Genomic DNA, 27,867 nt, shown 5'->3' with positions numbered 1-27,867 from the left:
GGCCCGGCGTCCGTTTGTCGCGTTTGCTGCTCGCGGACCGGTCCGCTCCGCGCTTCGAGAGATTCGCACTCCGTCGGCCGTTCCACGCAGTTTTCCGCGACGCGTAGCCGCGTCGGCGTCTCGTTTGCCCTCCTGGTGAACGCGGTGAACGAAGTGACTCGACGAAGGGGAGTTCGATTCGCAAGCTCTACGCAAGGATCCAGCAAGGTAGGTAAACGATACGAAGCTATTATTATTTTTTCTTTTCTCCTCTTTCGATGACAAGTTAATCGCGTGAAATGCCCTCCCCCCTTCCCCCTAAGCGTGTCTCGCTCCAATCACACGACGTTCTGTTTTATTGTCGTATGACGGAAAAATGGTTGCACCGGGCTGTTGCACGCGAATGACCAGACGACACAGAAACATAAACAATTATCGACAATAAGGAGCTGAAAGAATTGTCTAATGAAATTTGCATCGCGTATCTCAGCAATCGCGGTTACGCGGATTTTAGTTAAATTCGCTATAATAGCCCGAACTGCAGTTTTGTTGATTATCTAGACTCTGTATTTTTAGATTAATCTCAAGCCTGTTCTTCTTAGGTGTGCTTGCCACATCTATCGTTTCTCTCTCAAATCTCTCTCTCTCACAAGGATAGCATTTTGCTCCGTTTGACATGCAAGAAATAAAGATTTCGAATATGGCCACGATGTGAAAAAAATATCTGAAGTTACGTGATGCATTTCTATTAATACAAATGGTGTAATTTCTTCTTATATTCATGCAATTTTACATGCGCAAAGACTAAAACTAAAAACACAAGATTTTTTTCCGTCGGGAAGCGACGGTGCCGACGGCAGACATCGCGTCGCATTTTCTCTTTCGTATGTTCTGTAATGCTATCAATAAAAATTTCCTATACATATAGCCACACTGTAAAAAAAATATCTAAAGTTACATAAACATGCGATACATTTTTATTAATACATATGATGTGATTTCTCCTTATTCGTGCAATTTTACGCGCGCAAAGACTATAAGCAGAGCACAAGATTTTTTTGCCGTCGGGAAGCGACGGCGCCTATCGCGTCGTATTCTCTCTTTCGTATATGTTTTGTAATAAAAAAAGAAACTCAAAATTATGAGCGATGAGTCAAAGAGTTTCACTAGTGAAACATTATTCAGTTGTTTCGACTTAGAATACCGTTTCATCGTTGCTTAATAACATTCTCCCTTACAATTAAGATCTAATTATACTGTCAAAAAATTGGCGTGCGTTCCTTAAGATAAACGTAATTAAACGTAGTTTATCATAATTGCCTATATCGTTATCTTATCCGTATATCACATCTAGCGTTACGCTCTAAAAAGCTGAACGACCTATAGAGAATTAATTAAAATTATAGCAGGTGATATTTATATGTCATTTTCGTAATACATCACATCATGCAATCCTAAAAATCACAGAATTGTACGGAGACATCTCGCGTCTATTTTCTTTTTTGAAGATTCGATCGAACTGTCAATGGTTATAAGCTGACAGACGTACTGAGAAAAAAAAATTGATTGTACGAACTAAATTTGTATAGTTGTTGATCCAATGGTTGATTCAACAATTCTTTAGTTGCACAAAGAAAAGTATATAGTTTATTCATCATCAAAATTTTTAAATCAAGAATTAACTAAACCAAACTCAATTAAATTATTTTGTTTGAAATGCTAGTAGTATTTATTTGTGTTTGCGTTCTATTTAGTTATTCAAGTATAATTTATTTGTTCAAATTCTAAGTATCAAATTGACTAAACAATACTGATGGGGATAACAAATAATATGTATTTTTAATCGAACGGTTGATTTAAATACGATAAATTTTTTGAAACAAAATAGTTCAGTTAAAAAATAGTATTTCGTTTATAATAAGTAACAAATTATTTTGTTTCATCGTATAGTAACGTTTGGTTGAACGTATCAGATTAAATATTTTGGTATAAAGATGAAACAAATTTTCAACAAATTTTTTTTCTCAGTGCATAACTTACAAATCGGGCATTAATCGAATCATCTCGTAGATTAATCAGTTCGTAATACGAGAATCGTTGATCGAGGGGCGAAAGAGGGAGGACGCGCGCGAGGTACGCGATGAATGAAATTCTTCATTATCACGGAAGAAGAAGAAGAATTAAGTAAGTCAGCAGTTGTCGTTGCGCGTGCCGCCGCCGGTTTCGCGCGTACATAATATGATGTGTACAACATACATTTTTTTCGGCTATCTCTCAAAGACTCGCGGAGGCGCACGAGATCGCCGGGCCGGGGGAGTTTGTAAACTTTGGTTCCGCGGCCGCGACCGATTTGTAGCCGGGTCCGGACGGGCGGCTGTTTACTAAACAGCGAGATAAATATTTCCTCTTCTTTTGCCGCAACGCGCGCGTAACGGAAGATAAGGCGGAGTTTTCTCCGCATAAACGTGAAAAAGAGTTTACGATCGACCGACGGATCGGCGCCGCCGCCCGCCCTCCTGTCCGCTCCCGGAGGAGAGAGAGATTCACTCACGTGAATCCGATTAACGATCAGTGCATTATCGTCGCATTTCGCGTTGAAAAACCACGTTTCTACACGGGTACACATACCACGCGCATCGTTCTTGTCCAAGACACGAAGGGATTAAGTCCCTACGTCCAAAACTAACAAATGCGTGGAAGTTTTTTTTGAGGTCCATTTCTACCAATGCAGATTAACTCTAATCTCGGTTGAATTTATTTACTTTATCTTCTTTTAATTCTTAAGAACTAGAAAAAGACAAAAATTAAGTTGAACCGAGATTAAAGTTAATCTACATTAATATAGAAATGGACATAACTTGCAAGAATTTAACCGTGACAAACCGGGTATATTTTTCAAATGCTAGCGAAGATGTGCCTGATGGCTCAGCGAAGCGAGAAAAGATGTTTCACGATTCTTTCATTTTTCTTTCATGACTTTCTTTTGCTATCCAAACATAACTTATTTCTTTACATCTCGCAATAAGGTTGTATGAGATGCCGTCGGCAGATGAAAGCGATGAACGAAAAACGATGAAAAAAGAATTATTCTATTTATTTGTATATTTATTATGAGATTTTTTTTCATGAAAACTTATTTCATCTGCGGCTACTCTCGTATAATTATATAATTGCTCAACTAATTAATAAGAGACAAAGAATATTCTAACAAATGAAGAAAATACCCAGATATTATTTTTGCATTAATTCGAATTGTTGAAAAAAAATCGAAATTTCCTTACCCTTGTGAAATAATTACAGCAATAAGATAATTAGCAATTCGGTAAATACAGAATATTTTGAAAAAATCTTATTCTAAAATTTGAAGTAAATTGCAATGAGATTTGTAGTAATTAACTTTATCAATCATTAAATTTTTTACTGTAGCGAACGTATAAATTCAAATTCCTATCTTTACGGACAGCTCGCGTTTTTTTCAGAAATAGGAAATTATACCTGAAAATCTCGAAGCTTTCCTGCGTTTCTATGTAAAATTTAATATTAAGAAAAAACAATAAAAGAATACGCTTACGCGATTCGCGAAATCTTTTTCGAGCAATTCGGAAACATTGAGCATTGTAAATACACATTATAGTGTAAGTTCCGAAAAAAAAACGTTGAGACCGCTGATTAGTAGAACTGTTTACACGTCTCTTATCACTCGCGACCTCTCGCAACAGACCTTTCGTTACAAACAGAATTACGGCGGATTACGAATTAGCGGAGATATATAAGAATTATAATGTCGCCTAACAAACACATAATCTAATCGACGGGAAGAGGGGGACGAGGGGACAACGTCGAAGCGAGATTTCCCGTCAACAGATATATAAATATCTTTGGCCCGGTTTGACTGTGCGAATGATTGATAAGAGCGCCTTCATTAACTCGCTTCATGATCGCGACTGCCATCGAAAAAAATCCCGAGAGATTTTAGAGAGAGAAAAAGAAAGGCGCTTAGAAATCGGTTAAATAAGAGGGGAACGATCCCGAAAAAATCGTAAACCCTGCACCGCGATCGGGGCGGGATTTACGACGCCGCGGACGAAGACGACGACGACGACGATGAAGTGTGGTGGTTCCTCTCTCTGTCTGCCGCGAACACCACCGCGCCGGCGGAAGTCCCGATGAGTCCCCGGGGAGCCCCCGAGATCCCTTTCCTCGCCTCGAGTCGTCGCTAAGGGCGCTAAGTGCTCAGCTGTTGCACGCTCGTCATCCCTCCGAAACCGTCAGCCGACGACGCGGCGTTTAGGGAGACCGTCGCGCACGTCTCGTGAAAATAGTGCGTCGCCGACGGCCGGCCGGCGTGTCGCCGCTCGCTTAGAACACGCTGGAACCTAAATTTCGATACCGCGATCGTCGTTCTAAACTCCTTTTGTTTTTCTCCCTGTCGTGTTTCCCGAGGAGACACCGGCTTTCCTTTGCCGACGTCTCGACGACGTTGTACGTGTACTAATTACGAACTTTGACCTGACGTCCATTTGATTGGAAATGTCCACTCGAATGGATGTTTCGATAATTAACTTTGTACATACGCTTTCTCTCTCTCTCTCTCTCTCTTATTTTTTCTTCCTTCTGATATGCTCTTGGGGATTGCGATGAAGTTGGAAGTTAATCTCTTATCGGTTGTAAGACCGTTTACGTTGGATTTATTATTTTGACACTGCGAAATGGGATTTTCGATGAGTCAGCTGACCTGATTCGGGACAGCGTTACGTTAATGATTGTGTCAGCTTTTCTTTCGGCATTATACATCGCGCGAATCGGCCGCTTCGGAAAGCAACAACAAGCAAAAATTATAACGTGCGGTCTAACTTTAGTGCACCGCTTACTGAGATTTTGATAAAGAAATTTTTGACGCGTAATCTTTGACAATTATAAATAACAGAGGCAAGATTACTTATAATCTTCAGTGATTACATACAATCGAAGAATTATTCATAAAAACCGCGTAACGTCCATTACGTAAATTATATTTTACTGTGTTTAAATAAAATATATTTGTAAAATATAAAGTATAAATATATTTGTTAAACATTTTTGAAAAAGCGATATATATGTATAGTTATATGTAACAAATGCAGTACAATATTTACAAAAAAAATTATAAAAGTGTTTGCCGAAGCTGTTTTGAATTTAATTTTCGAATTGAATTGTAATTCTTGAAATTTTACGTGAATAAAAGGCTTGTTTCCAATTAGACAATCTCAAAATAATTCGATTTAATTGTTTTTTCGACCAACTCTCTCTATCAGAAATTCGTAGAAGATGAAGAAGTGCGTTTATTCTGTTACAGATTTTCCCGATTGTGCTTTCCTGCTCGAGGAAATCCGTCGAAAGAATTCGCATTCGGCTGTCACGAATGAATTCTTTTTGAAAATGTAAAGTGCGAGGCTCGCAACATCACGCTTGGGATGTACTTTCCCGCCACGCAGGGACAATTTTAACTTCCTCTAACGGTTTGCGATATTGTGCGAATTGTGTCGCCGATGTGAAACGAGTGTTTTGCTTATCACGAACGATTCCCGGGAGCATGAAACGATCGCATGACTTCGGAGTGTCAGTGAAACGAGATTCCGGACATTAAAATCTCGACGGTATAACTTCCGGAGACATTGCTCTTATCCCCTTATCTGTCGAAGCGGTGCAATTGTGGAGAGCCACACCGGTGATTGGGTGCAGCTGCAGCAGCATCGGGTAAATGCAGCGGCGACGGCCGACGCCTTTATGAATTACGTGGACAGATCCAGGATGGTCTCGCACATCCCTGTTTCTGGGGTAAGTTCACGGCAAAAATCTTTCAAAGATACGAATTTAGCGGATCTATAATATTTTAGTCGAATTATTAATTAGGATTTTTTAAATAATTAGCACAGATTTCAATATAGATCGCTAACAAGTAGTTTGGTACCAGATGAGTTGAAGCCATACGCCATGTTTACCCGGTAATCACATATGGTACTTTATGAAGTAGTATTAGTGTACATTCAATAATATTGGTTAACATTTTGACGTTTTGAAATGTAACCCATTACCTTGTAAAGATGTCTACTACCCCCTCTCTTAAGGTACTTGGCTTCTTTATTTTATTTCTCGGAGCTAGCGATCTATGGTATAAATCTGTGATAATTAGTAATTAGATCTATTTAATACTTAATGTTTATCGTTGAATTAAACGTGCAATATTTAATTGGATGGTATAATGTTTGTGGGCAATATATTTGTGCAGTACCAAAAAGTCCGGGATTTACACGATCGATAAAAAATATTTACGATATGTTGAATAAAGAATTTAAATCGGACAGTTAGATACTCGGGAATGCTAGAATGAAATGAGATACTTGAAATGCCTATTTCTCTTGTAGTGGTTTATAAGCAAACGATTAGAGCATAGACCTTCGTTATCTTATCTACATTTTGGCAATCGCTTTCTCCGTCATTCGTTTGTTTTTTTTAACGATAATAATTTCAAGCCACGAATGTATACAACACATATATACAAACAGAAGAAAGTGTAACATACCTATATGGTCAAGGCTATACATAGATGTCGGTCCAATAATATTATTAATTTTTATTTTTAAATTTCAATTATGTATAATAAACCGTGCGCCGATTACTCTCTTTCGGATTTTTAAGAAATTATAACTTTACTCAATCTAAATATAACTTTACGCTGAAATAATATTAAATACTAAATTGATCTTTCAATTCGATAACGATGCTACAAGCATTTTTTTCATGGAGATTTCCCAGTTTCGCGGAACGACGCGAAAGACGATCGACTTAACGTCGTCATGCACGCTCCCGTCTTATCATCGAACAGGGGAACGAAAAATAAAAAGAGTCGGGGGGTCGTGACCTCAAAAATTTCACAACGACTCGTGGAGTCATGTCTTCTACGACATTTATTCCACGACAATTTCACGCAATATTTCGGAGTAGCGGCTTTAACGAGAATTCGTCGATCCATTGTTGTTAATAATTTCTCTCCTTGCTTAGTTTAGACTTTTTTTTCGCACATCTTGAAGAAATATGAAGAGAAAAATGCGCGGTTAGGTATAGAATCTGGGCGATTTCCGATTTACTGGGCGAAATTTCAGTTCGATCGACACTCGCGATAGTTTGTCCACGACGTCAACGCTGAATGGATTAAAACTGGGTTATCGAGCGTGCCGTTCTATCGATCGATCGTCTAGTGTGACGATCGGCTTCGCGAATACGAGCTAAAAATCGATGGCAACTCTGATTACCGTTCGCTCGTTAGTTCTTAAGGATTTCAACGAGATGATTAAACATGGAAGGATGAATATTAAAGCTCTTCTGTATTCTTCACAATAAGATCTTTCGATCGTTTAACAATTATTAGAAAAGTTTATTATTTAAATTTAAAAACGAAATTTACATATATCTTTTACGTAGACTAACTTAAAAAGAAGTCGAGGAGTTATTAATTCTTTAATATCAATTCTCAGAATTTTCAAATGTTTTTCTATTTCTACTTAAAGAATTTAAAGATCTTTTCTTGCTGTGTTTCCTTCAGTGTCTCAAAAAGTTTATAGTAGATAAGTTTTATATTTAAAAATTAATCTTTTACCCGATTTTTTTTAGCATCGAAAAGCGTTTGCAAAAAAATTTTTTACTCAATTTTAACAAAGATGTCGAGACGTCGATAATTTTTGAATGGTTAATAAATGATGACTGGTTTTTTTTAAATATTTTCTGATAGTATTTCATTAACATCACGCGAAAGTGTCATGCGAAAAGTGACAAAGTAGAGCGAGACTTTTTATCAAGACTCTGATAATAAAATAGCGCTCGTCGTTGATCCACGTCGATCTCTCGTGATTTCGGTGAATTTTAAGTGTCCATGAGAGCAAATGTACGCAACAAACATAAAAGGATTGCAATTTTGTGAATTCCGACCGGAAACGATAAAGTCTTCGAAATTATTTTCGATACGATAAAATTGACGCAATGAATTGCGCGCTTAATATAACTTTAATCAATTCTTCTTAATGATTACGTTGTTTTTAACGATTACGCTCACATTTTGTCACAATTACAGACGTATATACATGCATAAACTTTTTTTTTGTATTTAATTCTTAAGTATAGATCTTGTACCGCATACATCTCGTTATGTGATTTAAGAAATAAATCTGATAATATTTATTTTCTTTTTATAACATTATTTTAGTTTATTTTAAACGAGTTAACTATTAACTCCAACTAGTTATTTTTAAACATATATAAACTTTAACTTATTAACTTTCTTCTAAGTTAAAAGTTTACCTATTTAAAAGAAAAAACGTTATGAAAAAAATTATGCTCGGTTTTCGCTCCCTTTAAGAATACGTTTTATTTTGTTTATAGATTTTGTATTTACAAAAAATTTATGAGCAATAAAATCACAAAGTGAAGGAGAAATATCGATATAATCGATATGAAATAAAATCTTTTTAAGTTTAATAAGTTTCTTTACAATATTTAAGATGCTTGTAGCATCGAATTGACAATCAATTCAATTTGTGATAAACTAAGCTAAAAGTTATTATTAACTATTTAACTTCATATTCAACTTTTAACTTTTCAACTATAGTTATACTACCCAACCCTGCAATTTGGAAATAAATCAATGCAATTGCCCTCTTATATCGAATAGAACAAAAAAAAGTACACCGGGCACGGCGGTAGAGATCGGCGTAGGTATCCGCAATTAACTATATTTTTTCGTTCCGTTCGAAGATAAATGCCGAGAGTTTCGCGACTCCGGCGATTCGCGAAGCGGCTTAGGGAAGCCTCGTAAAACCGGATCGCAAATTAACGATCTAGCGAGACCGTAAGTTTCGCCCCGGCATAATACGATGTCACAACACCGGGTCGGTGTTTGTAAGCTTCCGGTGACGGCACTTCAAACATATCGCAAGCACCAAGCCAAAAGTCTTTTGGCCTGCCCGGTGCTCTCTCGCCTCTCTGTCTCTTTCTCTCTCTCTCTCTCTCTCTCTCTTCTTCCTTCGAAGGAACTTCTTTACCGTCGCGTCGTTCCCGTCCCGTTGCGATTTCCCCTGGTTCGTTTACCTCCGTCGTTCGGGCTCCACTACACGAGCGACTATGTTTTAAGGAGTATTTTAAGATGACATGAATTTACCTCGTTGATGCGCCATCCTTTATCGAAGATTTACAGCGCCCGCGCTGTCCGAGCCCTTTCGGATCTCGCGATCGTTCCGAATAACCAGTCTATCCGGCGATCCGAATAATTCTTATTGTTAGCAGCGTGTAGCCAAATTATTTTCGGTATTTTTAATCAGTGCGTAATAATAGCTCTCGTTTTAGTTATGCCTGTGGCTTATAATTAATTTATCCATTACAGAAATGGGTATAGGTAATTTTCAATCCTTTACATACAGCAATACAGCTTATTCTTGTATTTAATTTATATCCGTATTTGTATAATCATGTATATTGACTTTATATCAATATGGTAGCCAAATAATAATTATTCATTATACAATGTGCTTTCAAAATAATCTTAATCTCTTGCACAATACCGAAATGTAACGCAAACCATTTTGTGATGCAATTGAATAACGTTATACAAGGATTATTTCCAATATATTGGTTTATTCGTTGATGAGAAATTGTACCTCGCTCTCGCAACGAGAAAAAAAATTTAATTTGCACACACCTCCCGTATTTGTATAATCTGTATATTGACTTTACTGCACCAATATGGCATCCATACAATTATTATGCAATAATTATTATACAATACGGAATTAAAATATAGTCTTAAATCCACCCGAACAATATCGAAGTGTATATAGCGTGACAGTTTTCTTCGCTCGCGGAAAAGAACGTGGAAGGGACAAGAGATTTAAATGATTTAATGTGACGTTTTTTTTTTCAGGAGCTGCAGCAGGGGAATGGCAACGGCCATGGCGCCACAGGACTCGGTGTGCAGGAGTCCCTTCATTCCTCTTCGCTTCTGAAGATCAAACAGGAGCCGTTTCAGCTGTCGCCGCCGTCGCCGTCGCCCCTGCCGCCTCTTCATCAAGGTACAGCCTCCTCATTACTTCCGTTAAGCGCCTCGTGCAGGCTTTACTATCTCTATAAACATTATGATGAGTCGAAGGAAAACAAGCCGGTTTTAATAATCAGGGATTATTCCGTTTATTCCGATTATAACGCGCGCTATATATATATACGAGAAGGATCTGATCGATTCAATTAATTCGAAGATATTCGCTCTCATCAGTTTTTGCATTCCTCAGTTTCAATTGACTCGAGATTGACGAAATGAGGGAAATGAAGAAAGCATATAGCAATTTCTTTCCGGACGAATTCCCGAATCGAGGGAGCGGCAACGGAAAGAAGCCGAGCGGGTTGTTGCTAAAGGCCGCGTTCTAATAATACAAAACTGTAGTCGAGAGAGAGCGTTCGTCGTCGCGAGGGAGGGCCTCTTCGCGAGAGATGACTTTCCCGAGAGAGGGAAGGAGAAGAGAGAAAGAGAGTGTGATATACCGCGGGCGGCCTGCGACGCGCGCCGCACGAGAGGAGAGCCCCGATCTTTCCGCGCGACGTTTAGTCACACATTCTCGCGCCCCTACGCACGATTACGGTCTCTTTCTCTCTCTCTCTCTCTTTCTCTCCTCCACCCGACGACGAAATCGTCGTCGGCGCCGCGCTCCTCTAATTCCGCGGAACATAGAAATACATAGAAATACCCTGCGATTTATCTCGCGGTGACGAAACGCGTATGATTTAAGCGTTCAGCGGCGGCGGCACATCGACGCGATTCACACGCGATGATCCACGGTATTCCGGCGCTGCGTTAACGATATCAAGACACGCGTCTTCGCTGCCTTAATAAGTCAGCGGTACGATCACGGAAATGAATATTAATATGACTAGATCTATAAATAATTGCCGACCCGCTCCTAAAACGGTCTACGTATTTCCAAATAATCCCTTCCCGCGTTCACTTTCGCAATGGGATTATTTCGCACGACGCTCGCGGAAACTTTCCAAGCGTCGCGGAGGACCGATGCGAGGATTAATCCGCGGTCAACGAGATTCCGCGGGATCGGGAAGGATTCGTTATCGCCGGCGTGGCATTCCTCTCGTTCTTCGTTCTCGTCGGGATATCGAGACGGGTTTCTCTCGTCGACGGGTTTCTCTGTCGCTCGACGGTGGTCGGCTGTATCGCCGGTATACGATTGCCCGGGGCTCGTCTTTCTACGTGCGATCGTCGAGTCGGTCGGTCGGTCGGTCGGTCGGTCGGCAAGGAAAATTTACGGAGAGGATAATAGAGAAAGAGAGGGAGAGCACGATAAGAGCGCAGCTCCTTCGTCGTCGGGCTCGTGTTACCGGACTTTATTATTCGCTAATCGCTGAATGTCCGGATAGTTAGATAGATAGATAGACCCCGAGATACCGGGGGCCCCGCCGACATGGCTCCCGCTCGCCCGATTAATTCCCGTCGGCCTCTAACTTACAGGGGTGAAACCTTAGACGGGTATCGATGTCCCCTGTGTTACGCAGATACGCGCTCGGGAAGATGATCGCTATAATAGTTCCGAGCCCCCGAGATAAGCCTAATCAAAAGGCGCGCAACAGATTATTTATTTCGAAGAGCGAATCAAAGAGTAAAGGAACTCGTAATTTTCTCTGTACTGTAAACGAACAATCGATGCGCTGCCAGTGTTGATGTTAGCCAGTCACATTTGTTACTGTGGTAATATTAAATATAATACTTGACGGTATTATATTTAACGTTTCGCGCATATCAAATTCGGTACACTAGATATTAAAGCTAATATAAATTTCAATAGCTCCCAACCAAAGTTGATGTTATAAATTTACTATTGTAGTAAAACACAACAGAATTTAATAATTTCGTGTAATAGAATAGCGTTGAAAGAGATAGGCTAATAATTAATGAAATAAAGAAACTTTATAACGCGATTATGTGATCCTTGATTGTATTGTAGATTCAATTTCCTAATACTTGCATTGAATTTGCTTTAAACATACATTTTTTTATATATGCAAAATTTTCGTCTCTAACGAATGGAACATGAAAAGAAAAAAAATTCGCGAAAACTACAAAGATATAAGTATTAAATACGTGTATTAGTTTAGAGTGTAAAAAAAATTATTTTTCTCTTTCTGTCTCAAACTTTTCCCTTTACGTGTTTACATTTGGATTTTTATCAACCCCAATTTTACTCGATTATGTCACTTAACGACTCGATTGTTATGCAAAAATATGACATTTAGACCCGACTACACTAACGTTATTTTGACTTTAAGCGACGTTTAAAACTCTTTTTCTCTCTCTTAAGGTTTAAAAAAAGACGAGAATTTTAAGTCTCGCTTAAAGTCAAAATAACGTTGTAATCGGGTCTGAAAAAAATTACGAGGCGTCTCGAAGCTTGCCTAACGAGAGCAGCGATTACGAGGTGACTAAGAAGACAGTCGCGATAGAAGGATCTCGCCAGGCGGATCCAGAACGGATGCGCTGTAACAAGAGGGAGGTTGCGTGCGGTAGCAACGAGGCGTCGCGTGTTTAGATCCACGTCGCGTGAATCGGGGTGTTTAGAACGCCCGCGTGTAAGAGTTATAGTCACTAATCCGAGAAGGCTGCGCGTGCTCTTCTCAGGGCGAGAGGAGTTGACGTATCGTTCAACGATGACAGCTCCTTCGTGAATCCCGCCGTGGAAGCCGCGACTTTGGACCACGCTTGGTTCGCATTTAGACATTCGAGGAGAACCTGGTATAGAAGTATCGGCATTCGTCCTCTCCTAATCGCCCGCTTTATCTATCTAATTAGTAATTTATCGCGGAACAGATTCTGTCACGTTATTAATTTATATACTATTAATGTTTCTAAATAGGAAATTTCTGTTAAAAAAGGAAAGAAAAAATTTCAACTTTCTATATGGCGTAAAGTCGATGAAACGCTGCTTCTGCACTGATATGGATAATTCAGGAATTTTAGGCTGCAGAATTTAAGACGAGCCGGGATTCGGAATGTGGAGGGATTCTCGATCGGACGTTTGTGCCGATTTTTACAAAAAAAAAACGCAAGTCATGCGTGACGTGCGATCATGGCGGGGTCATGGCTCGCGTTCTACATCGTTGCAGTTCGCGCACGCGTCTCCTCTATTCGCCGCTTAACAACGATATTACTATTAACTGTGCGCCGCAAGTTTATCGAGGCAATAAAGGCCGCACGATAAAGTCGTACGAAATAGCTGACACGTCTAATTATAGGATAGCCGATTATCGCTTAAATGCTGATCTAATTACTATTGCGCCGTCGCTGCGCGCCGCGGCCTGGTTATGTTGCGGTCCATTGAGTGATCGGGGAAATCTAGATGTCCAAACAGAACTCACAGCAAATCATTTCTTTCTTCGCAACACCTTTACGCGAATATTGTTACATTATTTTTTAATTTATTCCAAATTATGTTTGCCCAGCATGTTTAAATTTAATATTTTATTAACATTTAGTAAAGCTTCAATTATTAAGATTAAATGTAACACTTTAACATTTATAACACAATATTTAATTAAAATTTGTTTATGGTAGGAGAATCTTCGTTTTTACATCTATCACTTTAATGTAAATCTGATAATAGGTTTTTTCAAGTTCCGACAGTTGTACATATCATTTTTAATTATTTTGTAACCTTCTCGTTGACATCACAATTTGAGATGGCTAATGTAATAGGTCTCTCTTGCTGACTTAGGCAGACAAGTACGAGCGCCACAGATTTTAAGAGGAAAGTCAGGATCGATGACCCTGTTTATTTACTTAGAAATAGGGTCACGGATGCAATCACCGATTATTCGCATCAAACTACACTAACTACAGCGTAGTAAACAACCGGCGATCAGTTCGGAGGCGATTGCTAATTTTGCGATAAGGGGTATCGCGCGCGAATAACGTTATCGCGTAACGGCGCTACGTTTCGTTGCGGTGCGGCGTTACAGAAATTGACAGAAGCCGCCAAAGTTTCGCGATAAGTCGCGTAATGTACTTCGGCAGAAAATAACGGCTATCGTATTAGAATAATTAGATATCCTTGTAAGACAGAAATAAGTTTGAGATTATCGATTGAAAACAAAAGAATTAATTACACTGTATAGAATAAAGAATAGCATAAAAGATTTAATGAACAGATATATTTAATGGCGAGATATAAAAAATTCATTGAAATTATATGTAATTAAAAATTAAATAATTGTATATGTGTGATATAAAAAATCATTATTCGTTATCTTTTGTGTTTAGAAAATTTCTTTCATAAGTAAGTTGATGTTTTAATTAAAAATTAAAAATTAACAAATATTCACGTAGAATATTTATAAGCCTGCGCGTTTTTCTTTTTGAATGTATCACTATTTTCTATATTTCTGTCCCAGCTTTCCTCAAGATTTTTCTTCAATTTTCACACTTTTAATAATTTCATTACGAGGCAATTTCATGCCGTCGCATGTAAAGTAGCTGTGCTATACGAACTCTGAAGCGAAAAATGCGCAGCGACGACAATCGTTAGAGTGACGTAAAGAATGTGGAGGAAAAATATGGTGATGCGGAGATAAAATCGGCCGATCGTGGCCGACGAATGGAATCGCGAGAAATGGTCAGGCCTCCCTCGTCGAAAAGTAACGCGCCTCTCTGCTCCAGTTAGGTTAATCGACTCGACTCCGTTGTATTTGTATTTTCACGTTTAATTCTCTCGCTCGCGACTGACGGTTTTGCGCCGCGAGGGAGCTTCTCCGATTAATCAATGCCGGGCGATGGCGGGCACGACGCCTGTGCAAAACAGGCCGCTCGCGTTTCATATTTACTATCGCAAAACACGATAGCGACGGAGATAACGGCGCGTCTCGTAGCGGCGCCGTCGTCTTTGACGAGCGGAGAAAAAGAAAATTGCCGAAGGGGGACGACGACGCGCGCGGTATCGTCACGTCGCGCGCGACTGTCATTTCGCCTGTGTTTACCTCTCGTGCCGAAAATCCTCTCGCTGAAATTAATTTTAACGAGTGGTCGGTCCACGCCGTTGAATCGCGAGCCGCCACCGGCTGGCTCGGCCGCGATCGATAAACGCGGGTTTACGTAAGCGCGAGCGGTCCCGGCGCTTCTATAGCGAACTCCGTTTGTTTGAGATTTCGGCACCGTCAATGACGTGATCGCCTTGACGTCGTCTCGATTGTCTTACGAAAGTGTGAAAAAAATGCCAAAAAAATTGAATGATACTTTTTTTTGTATAGAACCGTCGTGACAGCGCGTATGTGCGGTTCAATAAATGCACGCAACAGCGTCAAGTCGCGTCTATAATAAAATCGAAAGAAGCGAGAAGAAAAAAATGATTAATATAGTTATGAAATAATAAAAATAGGCCAAGGCTTTACGAGTGACAAAAATATGTTGCGAAAAAATGAAAGGTAATATTAAAAATTAATAAACTTATCAAAATTACCGAGAAAGTCGCGCAAATGCGAAACTTGGCATCTAAAATTACTCACTATCTCATTTCTTTTAAATGTACCTCGGTTATGTAATAAAAAAAAAATTAGGTCATGGATCAAGGAGTGAAAGATCCCGGACATGTCGTCGGTGTTTACGAGGGCTGCACGTACGTATAGTTCATTGCAGAAAACGCATATGAGCTTGCAACGCAATGAACCGTCGCTCGCCAGCGTTGGCGTATGCTCTGCGTCTTTACGTCATGACAACGACGACGACGCTAAGGTCGAGATACCAGACGGCGATTGGCTCACGCGGAAGATATCGCGAGATAAGCTGTCGCTAAAGTTGATCCCCTGACCTCCGGGGACTCCGAGCCTCTTTCTCTCTCTCTGTCTTTTATCCTCGTACGAGAAGGCCCCCGCGTCCGATCCCCCTCGCGACGATGCGGCGTCCCCCTTAACGGCTTCTTATCTTGACCGATACATTTACGCGCGATTAACATTCGCAAACGTCTAACAATAGAATTTCCTTCTTTCTTTCTACCATAATCTTTTTTTTTTTTTTTTTCTTCAGATTATCTACACGGAAAGAACGATTTTGCTGGAAGGTCAAAATTGGATCTGAAAATAATTTTGTTGCACGGAAGTCAAAATAATTTTTAAATCCAATTTTGATTTTCCAACAAAATCGTTTTTTTCGTGTACCATAATTTGTCTGAATATTATCCTTTTTCTATAACTTGGTTTCCGTGTTCTTTAAAGATTCTACATGATAATAATGTATAAATAGCTTCGTGAAAGTTCCGTAAAAATTTGTTGAAAGTTTATGACGATTAGATATTGTTTAAACGAGTTATAAATTTATTATCTCATTTCGTCTATTTGTTCGTTTTTTAATATATATATATATATTTTTTTTCTGTTCTTTAAATAAAATAAAATTTAAATTTTGTAATTTCCGAAATGATTAGATCCTATAAAAACAATGTTACAATTACGAGAAATAAAATAAAATTTTAATTTTGCAATTTCCGGAATGATTAGATCCTTTAAAAAGAATGTTACGATTACAATTACGAGAAATAATCAATTTAGTCCGACTAATTGATTACTTAGAACGGCGATGACGGACGCGAATCAATGATTATCGCTCGAGTATGATATTTGAACGTGAAAGGCGGACAATGAAAAAAAAAAAAAAGGAGAGAGGTAGTTGCCGATGTCGGATCGCGAGTCAAGAACCACCGCGAAGCTATCGAGCCTATTTGACCTTATCCTCGTCACGTGCACATCTCTGTTTTTCTTCCGCTCGTCGAACATTTTTCTTTGTGCAAAGCGGTATGAAACGTAATATCGAAATACGAAGAATCACTAGTTATGTCATTTTGAAGTAATACAGTCTCGTGAAAATGTGCGCTCCCGTCCATTGTCCACTTTTTTATATGTAAAATAATCTCGTTTCGTACATATAGATAATGTTTCTCGTATAATAAAAAGTAAAAAGGTTTAGACATTGGCCATTTATGGCTGTTAATAAGCGCATTACATTTTCAGCACGTTCCTACTCTAATTGCACATCGATACGCGGTCACGTGGCCTTCCTCTTTCTCCCCCTCTCCGCGCCCTCGCCACTTGATCCCGTCGAATTACTTGAACGCAGAATTATCCATTATCCATGATATTCTAAACGCGCGCGTGCATCGCTTAATTGAATCGTCAGTTAATAGGATTAAATTATATGGGTCAAATTAACAAAAATACATAAAACCTTTTGCAAATACGTGTATCACGAATAGAACGACGCTGCGCATAATTTATCGGCGTTGAGGGTAAAGATATATCAGTTCGGCTATATATCTCTCTCGCTTGCCGTAAACAAATATTCATCAGACGCCAAAAATTGGCGCGTCAGAAAATTCTTCGAAAATCATTCATAAACTTACAATCAATCCGCGAAAAGTATCGGACGTATCTCTCTCCCCCGATAACGTAAACTCCGCGCGTAACGAAGGAATTAATTAATCGACGGCGATTTACAAAATGTTTATATCCGGCGGCGATAGCGCGTTTCGAAAGAAGCTGCAATCCGCTATCAGTAGCGAGAAATGTGCTCTCGCGTGCGTGCACATGCACGCGCAAACGCACACACAAACGCGTGCGCGCGGAAGCATAACGCGTGCTCTGTGTAATACACGCCCCGGGAGCTGTACGTACGGGGAAAGAAAAGGGAAAGAGAGAAAAAGACGGCAAGATGCATGAGCAAGCAGGCACCGAGATCGCGATAACGTCACAAACTGTTCGCCAACACACCTGACTGCAACTGGAGATTTGCTACGCGACACCCGCCGGGGTATATACATCTGTCCTCCCACCTCTCGCGGGTCCTGTCCCGATCCGGTGTAATTGCGTATTAGATGGACTCTATAGAGGATGGATAACTACCTTTTTTTTTATCTTTTTAACGGATACACCAGTAGGACGACCGATCGAATTTAATCTGTCGAGAAGGACATGGCAAACTGGAATAGAAATTTTGGATATGTAGATATACATATAGTCGGAGACAGGAATGCATAATCTTTAATTTTTATTACGTCTCGCGATCAAGAACCTTTGTAATTCACATTTGAAAGAGAAAGGAATAAGACATAATATAAAATTAAGCCTGTACATAAATTATTTTAACATGATAAAAATTCTTTTATAAATCTTGGACTTAATAATTTGCAGATATGTCGAACATTTTTTTCCCCAGAATTCGGAGATTCAATATTTATCATATATGATTAATGTGTATACTGAATAAATATGAATATGAACTATTATGGACTCATAATAGTGAATTGAGGTATCTATTATAAATTATTAGATTTTCACTAGAAGATTTGCTAATGTTAGATAACGGAAACTCGGGGATAAATTTATGATGGGATCTTTAATAGGACCTGGAAGAAAAAGATTCCGCCCGAGAAAACGAGAGCAGAGGTAAATCGCGATGAGTTTCGCAATTCGGGGGCGGAATGCGACGATCAGGCGGGGCTCTCGTAACAAACATTACGCAAATACGGCCTTCGGCACGTCACAATTATTTGGAGTACAAAAAAAAATGCAAAATTGCGACTTTCTTCGATATCCTTCGCCGACGCCGCGTCCCGCCGAGCTTGCAATTTTGCAGAACGCGGAATGAGTTCACGGTTCTTGGAATGCGCGTCTCACGATTGCGACGAGGGAAGGGAAGGAGCTCGAGAACCGAAGCTACTTCGTAAATTATATCCCGATAAGCCTCGATCTCTTTTGCCGATTTAACTGACGAAGAATCGATTCCGTATTTGCACCATTTGTCGGCCGGAGAAGATGATTAACGATCAACATTGTCGATTCTAATTGTCGCCGAATTATCAATGAGACGAAATCCGTGACTTCCGAAGCGTTGGAAACTGCATCGACGACGAGATGAACGAGGGTCCAACTCGAGAGGATCAGACCGTCTTCGAAGACGAGATGGCTGTGATGCCTCGTTGTCGTTCTGACGCTCCTCGCGGTTCACCGAGCCCGGCGTGATGTCACGGCGTATTGTATTTCGCTTATCGGCGCCGGATGCCGATTCCTCGTTCAACCCAGCAGCATTTCAGGAATGCGAATGCCACGGTTTTCTACGACCAGCCAGTGACGACGGTCAGCGACAACGAAGACGACGACGACGACGACCTTCGCCCCGGGGATCGACTTTGCACCCCGGCTAATCGATATACCTTCTACGCGTTACGCCTCGTCTGTCGTTTCCGTTCTTTTTCGCGTTGCACACGGAGTATCATGTGAGCTTGTCTTCATTTCGTTAAACTTCCGGTTGAAATTTTGTTCCTTTTGCTATAATCCCAGAGCACTGTTAAAGTTGAACTCTTCCGTCTCGTTGCATATAGCCGCTTTATTTTATTATAATAATATTATATTGTAATTACATAATAATATTATTATGTGTAATAATATAATATTATTAATTAATAAATAATTAATTAAAATTTATATTTTTAATATGAGGATAAAATTGATGAATTATGAATTAAAGATTAAAGATTTAAGAATTAAATTCCTATTGAGTTCTTTTCTGTAGCTCCACCAAGGAGCAAGCGAAAATTAAAAAAGCATGATCCTTTTTACATATATTCACAATTAAAGAAAATAAAAGCGTTGTTAGGATTGAATTTTTGCGTACATTCGCTTCATTTAATAATAAAAATAATATTATATAATATGTAACAATATATAATATTATTAATTATTATAATTCAAATTTCTATTTTTAATAAAGAGGAAAAAATCATTGAATTAATTATTAACGAATTGAATTTCCATTAAATTAAATTTCTCTCAACATATAAGCAAGCAAAAATTAAAAAGAAGCTTAATCCTACTTACACTCAGAATTAAAGAAGATACTCAAAGCGAGTTTCTTCCTTTAGACATTCTGCGTTTAGTTAACAATAAGTTTCATACATTGAGATTAGCGAAAAAAATAAAGAAAATTTAATAACTAAAAAAGAAACGCTTAGAAACCAACGTAATGTCGAAGATTAAATGTTTCGTGCACATAATTCGAGTCTATTTATTTTAATCCGTTCGTTCTATTGGGGCGCTTTAGCGATATGCGCGTGTACGAATTAAGTGTGTGATTTAAATGTATATTTAATTAGAATCGATCAATCCGCGTTTGATCTTACATTATCGGCGACATCGGATTTCCTGCATTAAAGTCGGCTCTTCTCCGGGCTCGAGCGACCGATTATTATATCCGAAGGTTGTTAGTTGTTACTCGTAGTATCCTTTTCTGATCGGGAGCGCTCTCTCTCTCTCTCTCTCTCTCTCTCTCTCTCTCTCTCTCGCATGTATGTGTGTAATACAGTTTGTCGCGGCCATCAGATCATTGCGGATCGCTGTTATGACAATAGCCGAGCACGGTAGCGTATCCCTGTTTTCAAAACACCGCCTCTCCTCATGTACACCAGGATGATCCTGGCTCTCGCTGCTGCAGGAAATTGTACACCCACGAGGGCAACCTACAGGTCTGAAAAGAGAGATCCTCGTCGCTACATTAAAATCCATTTCTTTCTTTCTTTTTCTCTCTCTCTGTTCTTTCGGGGCGATTTCTGAAATTTGTGTTCGCTCATGGCGATAGAGAATACGCGTGTTTCGCAACGGGAAAGTCGTATTTCCGAAAATATGAAAAAAAAACCTCGAGCTCGAAATGGAGATAAATCCGCGGGATATAATTTCGCGCTTTAATATTATTACTTTGTTGTAATAATGTAATATTAAAAGATCCGCGACACGATCAGTGGCCATGTCAAACCGATGGGAACTGATGGCAAAGCCTGCAAATGTGAAATTTAAAAAGATTTTTCATACGAATAAAGCTTTTGAAATAGTTATATATATATATATATATATATATATATATATATATATTTCGAGATGCGATACCAAAAAGATGTTTCTGTAATATTTAGAAAAATAAGAAATCATAATTTCAAGATTAATTTTAGTAATATGATTACGGCAGTATATTCCTCTCCTTTTTATTATTATTCATATTGTATTTTTATTAAATTTTAATATATATGTATATATGCAACGAACAAAATATTATCTGGAGAAAAGTATTTCATCAAGTTTTCAATTTTAACTCACTTGAATTGATATTTTACATTTAATCATTGATTAATTTCAATATATTATCTTACTGTTCGAGATTCTAATGTAAGAATAATTAAGTCCACGACTTGTAAGGACCACTTAACGATTAAATGAATTTAATTTCAATTAAATTTGACATGTATAACAACACGACAAAGTTGTATTCCTCAAATGATTTCTTTCACAAATTACGGATTTTGTTCCCGGATATCAAGTCGATTTCCGAATCGGTCAAATGAACTAAATGGCTCTTTCTGAGCTCGCGCGCGGTGCGCTGCAGTAATTTAGCGAAAAAGAGGAGACCCGTGTCATTCGAAAAGCGGTGGTGCTCGTGCATGACGTTCGTGAGATCATCCGTCGATCGATGCGCGTGAACGCGACGCGGCGCGGTACGGCACGGCATATCCTTGTTTCCACAACACGGCTCTTCGGTCAGGACGAGACGGCGCGATACCGGGAAATTTTACACCCAGCGTCCGTGTGTCGCGCGGACATCTTGTTTGGCGGATCCATCTCTAGCCCGGAGCACGTGTTCGCGTTTTCGCAAGCCGTAACCGTATATCATCGAGCCCAGGACGATGTTGTAGATACGTAATATCTCCCCGTGCAACGGATCGAGATACACGCATACACGGGGCAGCGGCGTTCGACTTTCATTGCGACCGATCGTTGTATTACCGATGAGAGATCATCCCCGAGAAGGTGGAGCTCTATATGAGCCCCGAGCTCTGTGAGCCATTTTCCCGCGCCTTAGCGCTATAGGTATCATTGCGTGTTTTCGAGCGAATTTTCCATCTGTTACCCTATATACGGTACTGAAAGTTCGTGTTTCGCGTGTAATGGGGAAAAATAAATATTCTCAAAAGAGAAGCCCTTTTAAAACAGTATTATTGAAAATATATTAAAATTCAATGAGAATTTTGCCGTTATATCACGTTCTTATGTAACATGTAGCTTTTTAATATAAATATAACATGGCTTTTAATAATATTTAGTAACAATATTACAAGAGAGAGAGAGAGAGAGAGAGAGAGAGAGAGAGAGAGAGAGAGAGAGAGAGAGAGAGAGAGAGAGAGAGAGAGAGAGAGAGAGAGAGGAGAGTAGGGAAGAGAGACAGAGAGATAAACGTGATCCGCGATCTCGTTTCGTACGCGTATGCATACGTACTTTTGTAAATACCAATAATTTAAGTGGCAATAATAATTTTACGGCTATATCGCCCCCTCATGTCGCGACGCGTGAAGAAATTTTATAAGATATACAGTCCATTTCCTCGCTTTCCTTACGATCGTCATTTTCGCACTTTGAAGAATTTCTCCCTCGCGCTTTACGCGTGCACAAAGCAATTTGTGCGGCCGTTAAAACGTCCGCGGTTAACGACTCGTAGTACGATGTCAATTACACGGTGCTGTAAACCGCAAATTTGCTCCGTCAACGTGACTACGTGATCACTCTGTGTTTCCCGTTGCCGCAACAATCGTGCAAAGATATGAGCGAATTAAAAGTCATCACACGTACAAAAATTTCAGTCGTAATCATAAGTCCGTAAGCAAATTGATCAATCACAATCAAAATCGCAGTCTTGCGATTTTTAGAATGTTCGACTGTGATTGGTTAGTATGGTTACGACCTTATACGATTACGATTAAAATTTTTGTACGCGTAACAGTCGTAAAGGAAACCGAGGAAGAGTTATATGAGCGTACATCACTTACATTTATTACGATATCTGTAACGATTTTATCTGTACAACGTAAAATACGATGTTTGTGACGATTTTATCTATATGTAAAAAATTATTATCTATACGTAGACCTCTGCACGCTAATCTCCTCTTAATCATCAAAATTCAGCTGAAAAAGAATGGGTACCTTTCGATCAACGATCCCAATTTACCAAGTAATTAGCGCGTAATGAGAGATAATATTTCGATATTCCGTAATAACGATAATAAAACGCGACGAGAGAGACTGTTTTGTTTACGTCAGTTGGATAATTAGATAAATTTTTGTCCGACCGGCCGCCGCCGGAGCGCTTGACTTTCGCTCTTCCGCTTCATCCGCATTTTGCGTCGCCCCGGGTTCGTTCGCTTTTATCTCCCTTTTTCTTCCTCTTTCCCTATTCCGCCCGCGGCGGTGCGCACGTAAGTTATCGGTGTCCTGTTACATCCAGTTCCAGTTACACGTGCCGCGGGGCACCGATGCATTCGATACCGTCCCCTCCGCGCGCGCTCGCTCCCGTACGCAGCAGCACTTCCGAGTACGCGCGACTCTCTCTCTCTGTCTGTCTCTTTCTCTCTCGCTCCCGCCGACTCTCTCTCTGGGGTTTTCCGTTTTACGATTTTAACGCGACGCAAAAAGCAGATTATCGTGAAAGAGAATTCAATATTGCTGCAATGCGTTATCGGACTTTTGCATAATACGGGCAAATTATCGGTTCGAGAGTTGCATTCTAGTCTTCGAATTTCTTCCGAATGTTTTTCGTGCTCTTTGCGTCCAATATAAAGGTCCCATATAAACACGATGATTTATATATATTGCCAAAAATAAATGTTTTTACCGTTATTTTTACATCGTCTTTTATATCACCTTTATGGACCTTTCAAAAATCGTAAGCCGTATATTTATAATCTTGATGGAGTCAAAATTCTTTTTAAATTAGTCAGATGTTTAAAGCTCACACTCGTCAAGGATTAATTTGAGAGGAACGCGTATCTCAATATCGCCTCAGCCGCATGCTCGTTCTCTCTCGCTCGTGCTTTATCGCTTCGTATATCGGCTCCTGGCACTAAACATAAAACCCGTATGGGCCTCGGGTGTCCCGGAGGCACAAGTTCCTCTTAAATAGGTCAATTGTTTTGCCCGGACGAGATTTCTGAGAATTGCGTTGCGCACGTTCACGTGCGGACTCGTGGGGCTCGGTCGATCGATGGATCAGGCGATGGAACGCTCGACCCATTGTCCAAGTTCTTGGAGTGACCGATTGTCGTCTCGGAATTCACGATCGCTCGTCGGTTCTTTGATGTAATTTCGATGCCGCAAAACGCTTAAAATGCTCCTTCCGTCAAAATAAAATTAATTATGAATATTAAGCTAGGAGTCATACGAACTACAAAAATGTCGAAAGTTTATACGTAAAAAAAAGAGTTACGTCAAAGTTCAAAATCGAACGAAAGTTCCTACAAAGTCTTTTGCTATGCTTACTGTGTATCAATCAAGGTTATCAATTATCGCAGGAAAAGTATACGAGACATTTATCGGCTTTATCTCAAGTTTTACATTGAATAAAGTTGGATTGGAGAAAATTGAGATTATTTAAAGAATAAGATTTCTATAGATGAAGCAATGAGTGTACTAAAGTCCGTGGTGACAATATTGCTTCGAGTTTGTTGAAGCTTCAGTTTAAAACTTTATTTGAGATACGATGGCGAATCTTATGCAGTTTATGTAAGAAAAAGAGTTACGGTAAAATTCGAAATTGTGAAAGCCTTCCCGACAAAGTCTTTTGCCTATTGTGTATTAACCAAGGTATCAACCATCGCTGGAAAACTACCGATTATAGACTTTTATATTTAAGTCACGAGAACTAGTAAAAGGATTTCGCTTCTAATACGTGATGTGAGAGAGTGCAGGAATTTCTCGTGTTCGTTTACAGTGAGCGGTTTCGTGCCCGAGCTGCCGAGCGGCTGCATCGGCGGCAACGCGAAGGACCTCGACTCCTCGCCGGTCCCCGGCGGCCTGGGCCGCGGGAATTTGTCGTCGCACCACGTCGCCCTCAGCCACCACCACCACCATCACCACCACCACCATCATCCCCATCACAGTCTGCACAGCCCCAGCTCCGTGGTCTCTATGCACACCAACACCACCACCACCGCCGGCTCGACGCACCATCACCTGGACGACAAGGGCTCGTCGCCGGTGGGCACCCTTCACAGCACGACCAATAGCAATCCCTCCACGCCGTCCGCGCCCTCCACGCCCACCGCGGTCGCGACCACCACCGACAGTGCCGTGACCACCGTCGCGACCGGCACGAATAACGGCACCAACAACGGCGGCTCCGCCGCCACGAACAGCAAGCCGCCCTTCAGCTACGTCGCCCTGATCGCCATGGCGATACAGCAGAGCCCGCAGAAGAGGGCGACCCTCAGCGAGATCTACGCCTACATCACCGCCAAGTTCCCGTACTTCGAGAAGAATAAGAAGGGATGGCAGAATTCGATCAGGCACAACTTGTCGTTGAACGAATGCTTCGTCAAGGTCCCGCGAGAGGGTGGCGGCGAGAGGAAGGGCAATTTCTGGACGCTTGGTACATTAATGTCATTTTAATTTGAAGTACTGCACATTTGACCGGCTTTATCCGGTCTTTTCTACTTCGAAAACGGGAACGAATTATGCAATTTAGCGTTAGATTTAATCGCTAACTTTCTAGTTTCCAGATTCGCCGTCTCGGTTTTCAATTCCCGAATCTTTTTCTATTCTTTTCTATGCGTTCATGAATTTTTCTTATTACTAAAAAGAGCAGAAATTAGAGATATAAATTGACTCATAATCGTCAATGATACATTTCGAAGGAAATATCTTCGATTTTTCCTATTTATAGAGATATTGTCTATTTAAACGCATACATATTTTTATGGCGTCAAATCTATATCTGCATCCCAGTGGATGTTTGCTGTAAACGTGTTTTCTGCGTCATCGTAGATCCGCAGTACGAAGATATGTTCGAGAACGGCAATTACCGAAGGCGAAGGCGAATGAAGCGTCCCTACAGAAACGCTCCGTACCACAAACCGCTCTTCGGCTCGTGCGATCCGTTCTCTGCGACGACCCACGTGCACCTGGGACCAGTGGGACCCAGGAACATTTTCGGCCACTCACCCCCTTCGTACGCCCCCTCTTACACGCGATATGACGCGAGGTATTGATAATGTTTCAGAATGTCGCATGCGAGTACAAGTACACGGAGAGAATTTTCTTTTAAAATTTACTCTGAAAATCATGTTAATTGTGAGACAATTTAATATTTAGGTAAATTTTACTGTGCATTACAATAAATTTTACTGCGAAATCTTATTGTAGTGCACAGTAAAATTTGCCTAAATACTATATTGTCCCATAACTAACATGATTTGCAGGGTAAATTTAAAAAAAAATTCTCTCCGTGTAGTTATACGCTATACGTGTCTTTATACCTTTGTCTGTGAATCTAGCATTCCCAACCACTAAAAAAAAGTTCGACTGTATGCCGCAATTAAGTGCTAACTTATTGCTATATAATTTATTGCCCTAGTCGCGAATTTATTGCTCTTACATCTTTGCAAGAAATTAAGCCGTGCAGTTGTGTCTTTATATAGTTCGCGACTGAAAATCTTAGAACGGGAAAAGACTTCTGTCCCCAATAACATTTCGGATTTTAATTAATTAAAAACATATGTAACTTAACTTAATATATTCCTCCCTTTATACGTATCACTTACATTCCCCGAATTTACTAAGTTTCTTTTTTATTATAGCGCTTGGAGTCTCCAGCAGTCGCAACTCTCGTATAGCCATTGCCAGTCGGTGAGTTCTCATGCCAAAGATTGTTTTATATCAATCTAATGTATAAAAATGTTATATTTTTAATAATGCAGCGTGTCTACTTACAACGGATAGGATATTTCGAGCTTTTTCTTTGTTCTAACGGAGAGTAACGAACGAATATTTATACGACACCTTTCTTTTTCTGTTTCTTTTGCTTTAGATTTTTCTCTCGCGAAGTATAATTTACATATAATTAAGAATTGTTCTGTACAACATGATTTAGAGTTTCTGAGATAAGTTTCAAGTCTCTAAATACATAGTATATTACAATTCGGCCGAGTCATTGGAGTCTCTTTGATCGCAGCTGCAGCCGCAATTGCAGTCGATGCAGTCGATGCAAATTCCGGCTATGAACGGCTACAGCCAACTGGGTACCTCGTTAAGTGAGTCACTATTCTCGCACTTTGCACCCTCTTTTGTCGAGCGGGGTAACGCTGAACGACCAGACAAAGCGTTTCAAGGCAATTACCTGGATGTTCCAGGTGGAACGGCCGGATCGCCCGGTTCCATGGGCGGCGGCTCCTTCGGTAGCGGCTTCGCCGCGTGCGGCAGGAGGCACGAATCCGCGATGGCCACGGATGCAATGTCCGGGAGATGCTATGCTTGGCCCGAGAGTGAGCGTGATTTTAATAAAAATTAAAAGCCTAATATTCTCACTCCAAAGACCTATGTTTAACTTGTAGAATTTTCGTGCCGCCGATCACAGAATTTGTCACGTCGAACTTGGGCGACGCTACGTGAAAGACGAATAATAATTTAATTATTAATTACTAATTGAATTATTTAGTATGTCGAGAGAATTCTATTTTTTTTTCTTTGACGGTCTTACAAATACCGCGTTATACATGCAATTCTCTTTAACGATCGGCTCCGTCTATAATTGATTGTCGCAGTGGTGAACGTGAAGGAGGAGCCCGGGACCAACAACGTGTCGACCAGCGGCGTCGGCGTCGGGGTCGGCGTCGGCGTCGGCGTCGGTGGCGTCGGCATGCCGTCCGGCATGATGGGCACCGCGGCGTCGACGGGCGTCTCCACGACGGGATTCGCGCCGATGGAGTTCCAGACGCGTTCCAAGTGCTTTATGTGA

General features: G+C 40.2%; 1 protein-coding gene across 1 annotated transcript; it reads left to right on the top strand.

The window, feature by feature from the left end:
- The first annotated feature begins 117 nt into the window (after positions 1–117).
- Positions 118–27,867, top strand: LOC105448759 (fork head domain transcription factor slp1-like). Its single transcript, XM_011687501.1, has 9 exons — positions 118–207; positions 5,315–5,796; positions 9,929–10,076; positions 24,847–25,503; positions 25,899–26,115; positions 26,711–26,759; positions 27,085–27,163; positions 27,227–27,394; positions 27,674–27,867. Exons 2-9 carry the CDS (start codon positions 5,746–5,748, stop codon positions 27,865–27,867), a joined length of 1,563 nt encoding a protein of 520 aa, XP_011685803.1. The 5' UTR covers positions 118–207; positions 5,315–5,745.

Source organism: Wasmannia auropunctata, unplaced genomic scaffold (genome assembly GCF_000956235.1).
Source record: "Wasmannia auropunctata unplaced genomic scaffold, wasmannia.A_1.0 LD336078.1, whole genome shotgun sequence".
Lineage (NCBI taxonomy): Eukaryota > Metazoa > Arthropoda > Insecta > Hymenoptera > Formicidae > Wasmannia > Wasmannia auropunctata.
The sequence above is the reverse complement of the archived record's forward strand: the minus strand, read 5'-3'. Positions and strand labels throughout refer to the sequence as shown.

Coding starts and splice junctions, on each gene's coding strand:
- LOC105448759 (XM_011687501.1), top strand. CDS start 5,746: ATGAATTACGTGGACAGATCCAGGATGGTCTCGCACATCCCTGTTTCT. Junction 25,504..25,898: donor GGGCAATTTCTGGACGCTTG/GTACATTAATGT, acceptor GCGTCATCGTAG/ATCCGCAGTACGAAGATATG. Junction 27,164..27,226: donor CCAACTGGGTACCTCGTTAA/GTGAGTCACTAT, acceptor CTGAACGACCAG/ACAAAGCGTTTCAAGGCAAT.